Here is a 13511-nt window from a genome sequence, read left to right as displayed (position 1 = left end):
TTTTTTTTTTTTTTAAGAGACAGGGTCTTGCTCTTGCTTAGGCTGGTCTTGAACCTGTGAGCTCAGGCAATCCACCCACCTTGGCCTCCCAGAGTGCTAGGATTTCAGGTATGAGCTACTGCGCCTGGCCTGTTGCTTATACTTTTGATGTCATATCCAAGAAACTATTGACAAATCCAAGGTCACAAATCCTTAACACCTATGTTTTCTTCTAAATAGTTTTATAGTTTTAGCTCTGACATTTATGTCTGTGATTGATATTTAGTTAATTTGTATATATGGTGTGAGGTAGGGGTCTAACCTTGAATGATGGATATCCAGTGGTTCTAGCACCATTTGTTAAAAAGACTATTCTTTCCCCAGGGGGTGGTCTTAGTGTCTGTATTAGTTTTCTAGGGCTATCATAACAGAGTACCATCGACTGGGTGGCTTTAAACAGAGAGTTATTTTCTCATAGATCTGGAAGTCTAAAGTCTGAGATCAAGGCTTTGGCTGGGTTATGTGAGGAAAGGCCTCTCTCCTTGGCTTGTAAATTGCCAAATTCTCCCTGTGTCTTCATATAGTCTTCCCTCTATGTGTGTCTGTGTCCAAATTCCCCCTTTTTATAAGAAAGTCAGTAGTATTGGATTAGGGCCTACTCTAAGGACCTCAACTTAATTACCTCTATAAAGATCGGACCTCCCAGACTCAGAGCAATGAGTGGCTTGAAACTGTAATCCTAGCACTTCAGGAGTCTGAGCTAAGAGAATTGCCTCAGGCTAGGAGTTCAAGATCAGCCTAGGCAACATAGCAAGACTCCATCTTACAAAAAATAGAAAAATTAGCAGAGTGCTGTGGGATGCCTCGTCTATAGTCCCAGTTATTCAGGAGTTGAGGCAGGAGGATCACTTGAGCCCAGGAGGTTGCAGTGAGCTACATTAATGCTGCTGCCCTCTAGACCAAGCGACAGAGGAAGCCCTGTGTCAAAAACAAAAACAAATCAAAAAAAGAAAAAAAATCCCAACTCCAAATACCATGACATTCTGAGGTACTAGAGGTTAGGACCTTATTGTATGGATTGGTGCTGAGCACAACTGAACTCATAACAATCCCCTTGTCAAAATCAGTTGACTGTGCACAGGAGTGCGACATTTTCAGAGTTCATCCATGCTGTAGCATGTATCTATACTGTGTTCCCTTTTTTTCTGAGTAGTAGGAATCATAAAAACCTTTTTTTTTTTTTTTTTGCAGTTTTTGGCTAGGGCTGGGTTTGAACCCACCACCTCCAGTATATGGGGCTGGCGCCCTACTCCTTTGAGCCACAGGCGCCACCCCATAAAAAAACTTTTGAAGATCAGACCAACATCCCCTATACAAGGAGCCATACCCTTGTAAACTCAAATTGCCCAGGCCACCTGGATGCCTGATCTGGGTCTAGGCAGCCCCAGGGAGTCTAGATACTGAGCTCTGTCCTGTGTTGTCTTCCTTGTCATCGAATCTGAGCAGGTCATCCACACAAACAATGAGCGATACGTAGCTGCTATCATCGTGAGTGAGAAGCTATGCCAAGATCAACTCAAGGAGATGAACAAGAGTTGCGAAGGTAAGTGCTAAGGTTACAAGAAGCAAGCGTGGTGGACTCTGTGTAGTGCTCTCAGCTGCTAATCTTTCTGGGTCTCTTCCTTAGCACTGCACCTCAGATCGGGCGAGATGGCCAAGAAGCTGGAGGTGGAGCTGGTCAAGGAGAAGGTGGTATGCACCAAGGATAAGGAAGGCTTGTTGCTGAGCAAGAACGTGATGGAAGAACAGCTGACCCAGTGCTCAAAAGCCCAGGAACAGCACCAGCAAGAGCGACAGCTGGCCGAGGACAAGCTGCAAAAGGTGCAATCCCTCTGCTTCCAGCTGGACAAGGACAAGTTTGAGAATGATCTGCGCAACCTGTGGAGGGACTCAATTATCCCCCGCACCCTGGACTCTCTGAGCTATGGTGTCTACCATCCCCTGGGCTCTGATATACTCTCCATCCAGAGAATGTGTAATCAGCTGCCCAGCCTCATGAGCACCAAGGTAGAGGAGCTGGCCCGGAGCCTCAGGGCAAGCATTGAGAGTGTGGCCCGTGAGAACTCAGACCTCCAACGCCAGAAGCTGCAAGCTGAGCAGAGCCTGCGGGCTAGTCAGGAGGCAAAAGAGAAGGTGGAGAAAGAGGCTCAGGCCCGGGAGGCCAAGCTCCAGGCTGAATGTTCCCGGCAGACACAGCTGGCGCTGGAGGAGAAGGCCACGCTGAGGAAGGAGCGGGACAACATGGCCAAGGAGCTGGAGGAGAAGAAGAGAGAGGTGGAACAGCTCAAGATGCAACTGGCCGTCAGCAACACGGCCCTGGACACCTGCATCAGAGCCAAGGTAGGTTGGCAGGTCCCAGAAGGAGACTACATTGGAGGTGGGTCCAGACATCAAGTTGGTGGTGGTGACATTAAACTTGAGTTTGGAGTTGGGTTTGAGGTTGGCTTCCTGGTCTAGATTGGGTGAGTTAGGACTCCCTTGAGACATTCACCAACATTAGGATCTGGAAAGACATGAGCACGGAAATAAGCATTGGGATAGAAGTAGTGTTAAGACTGTAATTCAACTGTTGGGGTCAGATGTTAGCTGATTTTTGAGTTCAGAATTGGCTTTGGATTTCTGGTTTCAAGGGATTCGTTCAGGGTTGTTCCAGGGATGGCATTTAGAATCAGGGTCCAGTTGATTACAGAGCAGACTGTGTGAAGGAGTGAATCTAGAATTTCCCGCTGCTTTGGGATTGGGTTGCATCGTGGGGTGTGTTTATTTTTTTTAATATTTATAGCGAACTTTATTTTCATTGATATTACATATTTCATTTAACATACTTTCAAAGTAGATCTGTGCTCTAAGGTAAGCAAACAAACAGATATCCTAAATCTCCTAAGAGATCTTTTCCATTCTGTTTCCCTGAGAAGGGCATGAGGTTTCAGGCCCCCAAGCTTGACACCTAAAATTTTACCCCTTGAAATTTTACTTGTAGGTACAGAAAGAAGAGATAACATCAATATAAGAATCAAACTGTATGACTGTATCATTAAGCTCTTGTGTTATACATGTGGCACCTCTGTAGGGTTATAACCCTAATGACTAATATCCCCATCAAGTTCAGCGTCTTTTTTTTTTTTTTAAGTAGAATGTCAGAGTACATAGAAATGTTGCACTTTTCTCTCTTAATACACTAAAAATAGTAGAAGTTTAAAGATTTTCAATTCTTCATGAGTCCAAGCTAGGACATGATCACTACTGATGAGGTCTGTTCAACATATTAATTCCAACTTTGCAACCATCAGCAAACTGGCACCTGCAATTAAACCTGCAGGTTTAATTAAACCTGTTAGATTTTCCAGAGTGGTAGAATCTCATTCCCATAATGCCAGGTCTCAGATGTAGCTAGGAAAACCTAAATGTTGCTCGGATCCTGAGATAGCTGAGAAGCACCCAGGCCTGCTACACCCCCGAAGGGGAGCCCAGCAGCCAGAGTCTGGCGCACTACCTGCTTTTGCATAACCAGTGATCCCAGCAGAAGCACCCAGTGCTGTGTGGCCAAAGCCAAACCAATGCAAAAGCACTATAGGGCCAGAGTCCTTCTACATTGTTCCCTTCTCACTGTCCAGATGGAAGACTACACCAGGCCTGCACCCAAACAGTGCTTCCAAAGATCTGCTGGTCCCCAAGGGCCCAGAAACAGTGCAGAGTGTGCTTTTGAGAGGTGGATTTAGAACTGAAGTGAGGATGACTCGTTGGCAGCTATTGACTCTATAGTTGGGCTTTGCAATGTGGTTATGTATGAATGTAGGATTTATTTATTGATTTATTTAGGGACAGCGTCTCATTCCTTCACCCTGGGTAGAGTGCCGTGGCATCATCATAGCTCACGGCAACTTCAAACTTAAGCTCCTCTTGCCTCAGCCTCCCAAGTAGCTGGGACTATAGGCACCTGCCACAGTGCCTGTCTAGTTTTTCTATTTTTAGTAGAGACAGAGTCTCACTCTTGCTCAGGCTGGCCTCGAAATCTTCAGCTCAAGCAATCCATCTGCCTTGGACTCCCAGAGTGCTAAGATTAGCAGCATGAGTCACCACACCTTGCCTGAGAAATGGTTAAGAATTGAGGCTGAGGCTCAGCGCCTGTGGCTCAAGTGGCTAAGGCGCCAGCCACATACACCTAAGGTGGCGGGTTCAAATCCAGCCCAAACCCGCCAAACAACAACAGCTACAACCAAAAAAAAATAACCAGGAATTGTGGTGGGTGCCTGTGGTCCCACCTACTTGGGAGGTAGAGGCAGGAGACTCACTTGAGCCCAGGAGTTGGAGGTTGCTGTGAACTGTGATGCCACAGCGCTCTACCCAGGGGGACAGCTTGAGGCTCTGTCTCAAAAAAAAAAAAAAAAGAATTGAGGCTGAGATTGAGTTTAAGGGATGCTAGTGGGCCTCAAACTGATTTAGCATTAGGATACAGGGGCTCATTTAGGGTTAGGGTTAGGACTGGGGTTCAGATCAGGGTTGAGAGTCTGTATTTGAGGTGAGTTACAGAATGGGAGGGAGGTGGGTTAGAGTTGGGAGTGATATTGGTATGAAGATGTCTAGAGGAAGAGTCAACATGAACACTGAATTTGTGTTTAAGTTGAGCTGAGATGAGTTTTTGGTCACTGCTATGTCAGAGTTGGTTTGGGTTAAGTTGAGGTTCCATTTAGGATCCCATTGACCTCAGAAATGGGGTTGAATTTGGATTGTGAGGAAAGGTCACAAATTGAGTCAGGTACCACATGTAAGGTGATCATTGGGTGTAGGGTTGGGTGAAGAATGAACCTCAGATCTCAGTCACTTTGGGATTGCATTGAGTTGAGGCATTGAACTTGGAGTTGAGGCTCCGATAAGTGGAAGTTGCTGGTGGCTCTAGAGATGGTTAAAGATTTGGGAACAAGGGTGAATTTCAGATCACATTAGCATTCAGATTGGTATTGACAAAGGGTTAGAAGTTGTGGTTGGGTTGGGCTTAGGGTAACTAGTTAAGGGTTGGGTTGGAGTTGAGATATAGTTGAGTTGAAGGATTGGGTTGGCCTAGGTTATGGTTGGGGAGGCATATGGTTTGGGGTGAGGGTCAGGGCTGGATCTAGAGTAGAAGCTAGTGTGAATGGTGATATTGAGGTGGAGGTGGGTTAAGGTGGGTTCAGGGTAACTGATGAGTTTGGGGTTATTTCAAGGATAAGGTCAGTTGCTCAGTGCCTGTAGCACAGTGGTTATAGCACTGGCCACATAAACCGAGGATGGCAGGTTCGAACCCAGCCTGGGCCAGCTAAACAACAATGGCAACTACAACAAAAAAAATAGCTAGGCGTTGTGGTGAGCACCTGTAGTCCCAGCTACTTGGGAGGCTGAGGCAAGAAAATTGCTTATGCCCAAGAGTTTGAGGTTACTGTGAGCTATGACACCACAGCAGTCTACCGAGAGCAACATAGTGAGACTCTGTCTCAAAAAAACAAACAAAAAAGGATAAGGTCAGATAGAGCCTTTGATTAGAGTAAAGTTTAAGACTGAGGATGGGTTTAGGGAGAGAACTGGGTAGAGACTAGAATTGGTGTGAAGCTGGGCAGGTATTTGTAGGTGAGTATGGTGAGATCCAGGGCTAGGGCCAAAGGAAAAGGACGTATCATAGAGGTCAAGTCTAGAAGATGGTTGGAATCAGAGGCAGATCTAAACATATGGTCATATCTGATTTGTAACTAGAGTTGGGGTAAGGTATTGGGGCTTGACTCTAAGGAAGGTTGAGTTTTCACATTGGGATCAGATTTTTAGGTAACCGAGTTCAGAATTGGCTTTGGATTTTAGGTTTCAGGGGCTGGCTCAGGGTCATTCCAAAGGATGCATTTAGCATCAAAGTCCTGCTGGTTTATAGAACAGGTTGGTTTCAGGCTGAAGGAGAGCTGGAGTGGATTGGTGGGTTCACTTGAGGTCATGGATTGGGCTTGGATTGTCACAGAAGCTGTAGTAGAAACTGAGAGAGGCCAGCCCTGCAGTATGGTATCTTTGAGGACCGCCCAGGGAAGCCAGTCCCTGGAGTCCCCAGATCATTTGCGGGCTCATGGTGGGTATAGGTGATTGTATGTTTATGATCACGTGTGTCCTGTTACTTGGGGGTCTGTTGCCCTGCCCTAGAAGGGCCTCAGAGACCAGGCATGAAAAAGCAGGAGCTTTGCTGGGACTGGAGGTCAGGGGTCCTGGTTCCTGCCAACCGTCCTCTACCCTTCTTCCAACAGTCGCAGCCGATCCCATTGCCGAGACCTGTGGGCCCTGCCCCCAACCCTCCACCCATCGGTGAGTGAGAGAGGGCAGGAACAGGAAGTAGGGGAGGGGGTCCTTTCAACCTTACCTGCCAACCCCTATTTTACTGTCCTGGGTTGCTAGTCCATCCCTAGCCCAGGGGCAGGGTTGCTATGGCATAGGTCAAACCTGACTCTTCCTTCTCTCTATAGACCCAGTTAGCCTGGAGGAATTCAAGAAGAGGATCCTGGAGTCCCAGAGGACCTCTATAGGCAATCCTGCAGCCCCATCCAGGTAAGGCACTGGGCAGGCTGAGGCGGTTCAGTCTCCAGGCTGTGGGGGAAACGGGTCAAAACTAGGTGTGGAGGGAAGCTAATCTCCCATTTGCTGCTTCCTTGATTGAGTGCCTGCTGTATACTAGGCCCTTTGCTGGCCTGGGGGACACAGAAAACCAAGACACAACCAATTCTGTCCTCATGAAACGTCCTGACTAGTGAGCCAGATTGACAATGAGTCATAATAAGCCAACCCAAGAGACTACAATTATTAGGCACCATTGTGGGCTCTACCTAGTTCTAAGCACTTTACATTAACTTATTTAATCCCTGTAGCCCGAATTAAATAAAAAGTGTGGCTCGGTGCCTGTGGCTCAAGTGGCTAAGGCGCCAGCCACATACACCTAAGGTGGCGGGTTCGAATCCAGCCTGGGCCCGCCAAACAACAATGATGGCTGCAACCAAAAAATAGCCGGGCATTGTGGCAGGCGCCTGTGGTCCCAGTACTTGGGAGGCGGAGGCAGGAGACTCGCTTGAGCCCAGGAGTTGGAGGTTGCTGTGAGCTGTGATGCCATGACACTCTACCCAGGGGGACAGCTTGAGGCTCTGTCTCAAAAAAAAAAAAAAGTGCCCAGAGAGGGCATGCATTTTGCCCAAGTTAACACAGCCACGGAGTAGCAGATCTGTGACATGAACCTGATGATCAGACAAGGGAGGGCTTTGGAGGGGGAGCAGGGACATTGAGTTAAAGCCTAAGGAGGAACTATCTCAGATAAAGTAGAAGGAACAGTGTTGTAGGCAGCAAGAACAGCCAAGGCAAAGACCCAGAGGCTCACTCACCATGGGTGAGAGGAGTCTGGCCAGGCACAGTGGCCAAATGCCTGCAAACCTAGCACGTTGGGAGGCTGAGGCAGGAGGATTGCCTGAGGCCAGGAGTACAAGACCAGCCTGGGCAACATAGTGAGACACTGTTTCTACCAAAAAAATTTAAAAATTAGCTGAGCATGGCAGTACCTATCTATTGTCTCAGCTACTCAGGAGGCTGAAGCTGGAAGATCTTCTAAGCCCAGGAGTTCAAGGTTTCAGTGAGCTATGATGGTGCTACTGAACTCCAGCCTGGGTGACAGAGTGGGACCCTCTCTCTAAAACCCTTGGCTAACTGTAAAGTGCTGTTCACAAATGGCCAGAGCAAGGGGGGGCATGTTGAGAGCATCCGGCACATACTGAGGTCTTGGCTTGTTGTCTTTGCCCCCCCTTACCTCTTCCCCAGTTGGTCATCCATCAGACTACACCCTGTGCGTCACAGGGATGGTGACTCAGGCGGCCTTCCCAAGAACACCCTGTGCTCCCTCCAGGGTCCTGGCTACTCCCATTTAGGACCATACCAGTGCCAAAGGAATCAGGGATGGTTACTGCCACTTGCAGATCAGGACCTGAAGCTTAAGAAGGCACCAGCATTTTTAAAGTCAGATCCCTTTGACTCCGGAGACAGGGCCTATGACTGCTTTGCCATCAGGCTATTGTCCGTCTGGGTCTATTGCAGTCATTCAGAGGCTTTACTACCAACTCCCCAGGTGCTCGACATCCAGCTCTAGCTCTACTATGTCTCTAACATACCCCTTCTGATGAGGAGCTCACCCCTTGCTGAGCTACCTCTCAGCCCCCTTAGCTCTAGTTGACTATGGACAAAGTTCTCAGCCCTAGGCAGCCCCCAGCAAGGAGGAAAACAAAGAGGTGAGGAGGAGATCCCCGCCCAAGGCAAACACAACTTTCCTCTCTCCATCTTGGTACAAAGCCTTTGTAGCAAGGAAAGAGGTTCTATTATTATCCCCATTTCTCTGAAGAGGAAACTGAGGCTCCAGGGAAGTGATCAGCCCAGGGTCATGCAGCGACAAGTCAGGGCCAGGGCCAGGGACAGAGCCGGGCTTCCAGCCCAGGACCATCAGGGCTTCTGCTGAGAACCGGGGAAGCTCTTGACATTGTTTACCCTAAATGACGTCCCCCAGCCAAGAAAACAATATGCACTTATGCCTGGGCCTCTCTTGCTTCTCCCTTCAGGGTTGCAGGAAGGGCTGGCCTTCCCCTGAGAGAGAGGCCAGGTGCAAGTGGGCTGGGGCTGTCAGCTCTGGGTTCACTAGGCAATTTGAACCAAGTCAGTGGAATTTTATTTTTTAATTATTTCTTTTTTTAGAGAGACAGCCTCTTGCTCTGTCACTCAGGCTGGAGTTCAGTGGTGCAATCATAGCTCACTGCAGTCTCTACATGCTGGGATTACAGTGTGAGCCACCAAACCACACTTGGGATTTTAGATGCACCCAATGAAGTGCCACAGCCCAAGCCCAACATCAAATCACCCACCCCATGCACTGGGAGAGTTGTACTTTCTTAACCACTCTTAATTCTTTCCAAACCTCAGGAAAGTCTCAGCTTAGCCCGGTGTGGTGGTGTGTGCTTATGGTCCCAGCTACTCATGAGGCTAAGGTGTGAGGATCTCTCAAGTCCAGGTCTCTTGACACCAGCCTAGGCAACATACCAAGACCCTATTTCTAAAAAAATTAAAGTTAATTTAATTTTTGAGACAGAGTCTCACTTTGTCACCCTGGGCAGAGTGCCATGGCATCATAGCTCACAGCAGCTTCAAACTTTTGGGCTCAAGTGATCCTCTTCCTTCAGCCTCCTGAATAGCTGGGACTACAGGTGTCCACCACAATGTCCAGCTATTTTTTAGAGACGAGCTCTAGCTTTGTCTCAGACTGGTCTTGAACCTGTGAACTCAGGCAATCCATCTGCCTTAGCCTCCCAAAGTGCTGGGATTACAGGCATGAGCTACCGTACCCAGCTACAATTAAATTTTAATGTAAAAAAAATCCTCATTAGTATAGTGGTTAGTAAAAATAAAAAAATAAGGAAAGGCTCAGATTGTGCTAACTCACCCTAACAGCACCCAGACACTTGCATGTCCCCCAAGTTCACAAATTAATGGAAGACCCAGGGCCCTGCATCAGGTGAACTTAACCACAGGTCTTGCTCTGACCAAACATTTTTACACTATTTTTTTTTAATCAGTGACAAGTGTGGTCCTTTATTTAATGAGACTAAGTGTCTTTTGGAGATAAATTTAAGATTAAAAAAATAGGGCTTGGCGCCCGTAGCTCAGTGGTTAGGGCACTAGTCATGTACACCAAGGCTGGGGGGTTCGAACCCTGCCCAGGCCTGCTAAACAAAAATGACAACTACAACAAAAATAATAGCCAGTCGTCGTGGCGGGCACCTATAGTCCCAGATACTTGGGAGGCTGAGGCAAGAGAATCAATTGAGCCTAAGAGTTTGAGGTTGCTATGAGCTGTGATGCCACAGCACTCTACTGAGAGCAACAGAGTGAGACTATGTCTCAAAAAAAAAAAAAGAAAAGAAAAAAAGATATAAGGAGAAAAATTAAGTAAATCTTGGTCCGGGGGCTACATGGTTGGAAATGACAAATTTTTTTTTTTTTTTTAGACAGAGTCTTCCTCTGTCACCTTAGGAAGAGTGCCATGGCATCATTATAGCTCACAGAACATCAAACACTCAGGCTCAGGCAATCCTCTTTCCTCAGCCTCCCACGTAGCTAGGACTATAGGCGCCCAGCTAGTTTTTTCTACTTTTAATAGAGATGGGGGTCTCACTCTTGCTCAAGCTGGTCTGGAACTCTGGAGCTCAAGCAATCCACCGGCCTCAGCCTCCCAGAATGCTAGGATTACAGGCATAAGCCAACACGCCCAGCCAAGGAAATAGCAAACATCTTGATGTAAAGGGCTTCAGGTGGGAGTTCAGCCTTGGCTCCCTGGCTCTGAGCCAGCCACACAGTGTCACTCAAGTTTATCACTGTTATGATTTTTCTGTTCATTCACCCTTTATTTACTGAGCAGCTTCCAGGTGCCAGGTACACAGTGGGGAATAAGGCATAGAAACTCCCACCCTTCCAGGGTTCACAATCTAGTAAGGGAGATGGATAATGAACAAGATGAATGTTGTTATTCAAGAGCCCTTTGGTGACAAGCAAGATAGAAAAGGTATAGGGAAACGTGAAAAGGTTGGAATTTTGGCCAGGTGGAGTGGTTCATGCCTGTAATCCCAGCACTTTGGGAGGCCAAGGAGAGAGGATCAACTGAGTTTGAGACCAGCCTGGGCAATACAGCAAGACTCCATGTCTACAAAAAATTTTTTAAAAGTAGCTGGGCACGGTGGTGCGCACCTGTAGTCCCAGCTACTCTGGAGGCTGAGGGAGGAGGATTGCTTGAGTCTAGGAGTTTGAGGTTGCAGTGAGCTATGATGATGCCACTGCACTCTAGCCTGGGTGACAGAATAAGATCTTGTCTCTAAAAAAAAAGATTGGAATTTTCCTTGAGAGACAGGGTAGACTTGACTGAGGTAATATTTGCGCAAAGACCTAAAGGAGGTGAGGGAGAAACTATGGAGAGATCTTAGGAAGGAAGCACCAAGCAGAGGGCACAGCCTGTGCAAAGGTCCTGAGGCCAGACCATGCCTGGTGTGTTGGAGCCAGGGTCCCAATGTGACTGGAACAGACTGACTGCCAAAGAAAGAAAGAGGAGGTGAGAATAGGGAGATGACCAAGGCATATCTGGCAGTGCGGCCACTGTGAGAACTCTGTGAAGACTTGGGAGCTGAGGGAACAATGATGGAGACCTCAGTCTCTGGAAAGTGGGGTGCAGGAAAGCCTTGCAGGCAGGACCAGTGCTGGGTGATTCATAGCTGAGGATGGAGACTTGGGGCCAGGGACCGGGACTAGAGCCAGCCAAGGAACGTGAGGCCACTTGGGCCCCAGGGAAGAGCAGGGGAAGGAAGGGAGAGGACCCAGCGGAAGTGAGACTTGGCTGCAGCCCCCTCCTCCCCCAGCAGGAAACAGCCTCTGCGCCAACCCCTGACCCCTCATGAGAAACTTTGCCAGGCATAGGAGGGGGAAGGGCATTCCAGGCAGCAAGATAGGCTCGTGCAAAGGTATGGAGGGGGGAGGGGCATACTGGGGGGAGGGGTGCTGCGGAAGCAGTGTGAAGGCTCTTGGAATAATTGTGAGGACTTTGGCACAGTTTGAGTCCCAGATTGGGAAGCCTGGCAGAGGCACAGGGGTGGAGCCTTGAATGCCAGGTCATGAGGCTTGGGTCCGGTAGAGCTGGGGAGCCATGGAAGGCATGTGAGCAGCGCCAGAGTTCCTGGCTCAATTCTATGTAGACAAAAGAGGGAGACTGATACGCTGCCTTGGGAACCAGTGGGGTGGGGATTGGGGGACAGTGTGAGCAGAGGTCTTGGGACAAATTCTCAGTGTCTTCAGAACCTTGGAAAACACTGGGGAGAATTAAATAAGCTGCAGTGGAGGCTTAGGGCTCATAAGGAGGCATCTCCGATCCTCAGTCTCTTCCTCTACCTAATGGGGAGAAACATACTCATGTCTTATCCCAGGGCTCAAGGTGGGAGGAGGCAGGGCAAGGGTGCTCAGGACATGTTGCCCCCACCGAGGATGAGTCTGCTGGGCCAGGTGAGGTTTGTCCTTCCATCGGTCTGACTGATTATTGTGTTCTCATCCCCTTCCTGTCCTAGTGGCTGAGGAGGCTCCCCACCCAAGGAGTGAGAGAAGGCCCCCGTTCACTGCTCTGCAAACACAGTGCAGCAAAGTGTGCACGGCACCGGACACAGCCTCCTCCTGCCATCCCCAACACTGCTGCCAGACCACTTCACACAGCACACCCCTAATATTCTGTCATAGCCCTACACCTGCACCTCACAACCTTTTACCCCTAGACACAGTAATGACATCACACAGCCTCAGTGATGACATCCCACAGCTGTAGCCATGCCTTGAGTGGACACAGGGATGATGTCACATAACCACATCAATGACACGGCCATGTTACTCACAGACTACGTTAGTCACAGACATAGGAAGGACATCACCCATAACCACAGACGACGTTATGCAGGGGAGGGATTGACGTCACAGACACACGTGTTCGTGTTGTGCCCAGATGTTGTGCCCAGACATCATCCATAGGCACAGTGATGCTGTCATACACAGACATAGTGATAACTTCACAGACACAGTGACAATGTCACATATAGGGCACCAACATCACATAGGCACATTTCCCTTTACACATTTTCTGCCCAAACTTCACCAATGTCACATCCCTGCCCCTTCCGCCCTCCAACACAGGCCAAAGCACCACAGCCTCACACCCCATTCAGCACCGCCCAGGACCCAGGCATCTCCCATCCTCCATCTCTTTATCTCCTGCTGCTTCCTCACTCCCAGCGTCTGGCTCAGGGTGTGAGAACAGGAAGCCATTCACCTCCGCTGCCCCATGAAAGTTTCCGGTCACCCCTTGAGGTGTCCAGGGTGAGGAGCACCCACTGGCCCCACATACATAGCCCAAAAGGGAAGCCACCCCCTCGCTCCCTCTCCCTGCACACCCAGCCCTGCCTGTGGCCTTAATAAATGCTAGCAAATCCCTTACAGAGACTTCAGAGTTATGATTTCTGCCATGAAAAAACACCACATGACCATAAGGTAGAAAAAACTAGAAAGAAGATGAAAGCTGGTGAACACTTACCCAATGTCCCCAGGCCTGAAGACCCTTCAACCTGGAACAAATGGGGGACACCAGCACCTGCTCAAAGCACAGGTATGTGAGGAGAAACCGGCATAATCATAGTCAGAATGAATTTAATGAAATGGCTCCAAAGCCCGGCGTCATGATAGAGTAGCTGTTAAATTAATATTTCTTTTATTTGATTTTTTCTTTCTTTCTTTATTTTTAGAGACAGTCTCATTTTGTTGTCCTCAGTAGAATGCCGTAGCATCACAGATCACAGCAACCTCCAGCTCTTGGGGTTAGGCAATTCTCCTGCCTCAGCCTCCCAAGTAGCTAGGACCACAGGTGCTTG

General features: G+C 48.5%; 1 protein-coding gene and 1 pseudogene across 1 annotated transcript in view; one reads left to right on the top strand and one right to left on the bottom strand.

Moving 5' to 3' along the window:
* The window catches only part of PLVAP (plasmalemma vesicle associated protein), an 18161-nt gene extending 5083 nt beyond the window's left edge, over positions 1-13078 (top strand). Inside the window, exons 2-6 of the mRNA XM_012809412.2 lie at positions 1486-1582; positions 1667-2379; positions 6294-6351; positions 6510-6591; positions 12168-13078. Coding sequence (XP_012664866.1) covers positions 1486-1582; positions 1667-2379; positions 6294-6351; positions 6510-6591; positions 12168-12174 — 957 coding nt within the window. The 3' untranslated portion in view covers positions 12175-13078. The remainder of the gene's footprint in view (positions 1-1485; positions 1583-1666; positions 2380-6293; positions 6352-6509; positions 6592-12167) is intronic.
* Positions 3255-3632, bottom strand: LOC105887692 (annotated as a pseudogene).
* Positions 13079-13511: the final 433 nt, after the last annotated feature.

This window comes from Otolemur garnettii, unplaced genomic scaffold, assembly GCF_000181295.1.
Source record: "Otolemur garnettii isolate 467f Iridium unplaced genomic scaffold, OtoGar3 scaffold00105, whole genome shotgun sequence".
Taxonomy (NCBI): Eukaryota; Metazoa; Chordata; class Mammalia; order Primates; family Galagidae; genus Otolemur; species Otolemur garnettii.
The sequence above is the reverse complement of the archived record's forward strand: the minus strand, read 5'-3'. Positions and strand labels throughout refer to the sequence as shown.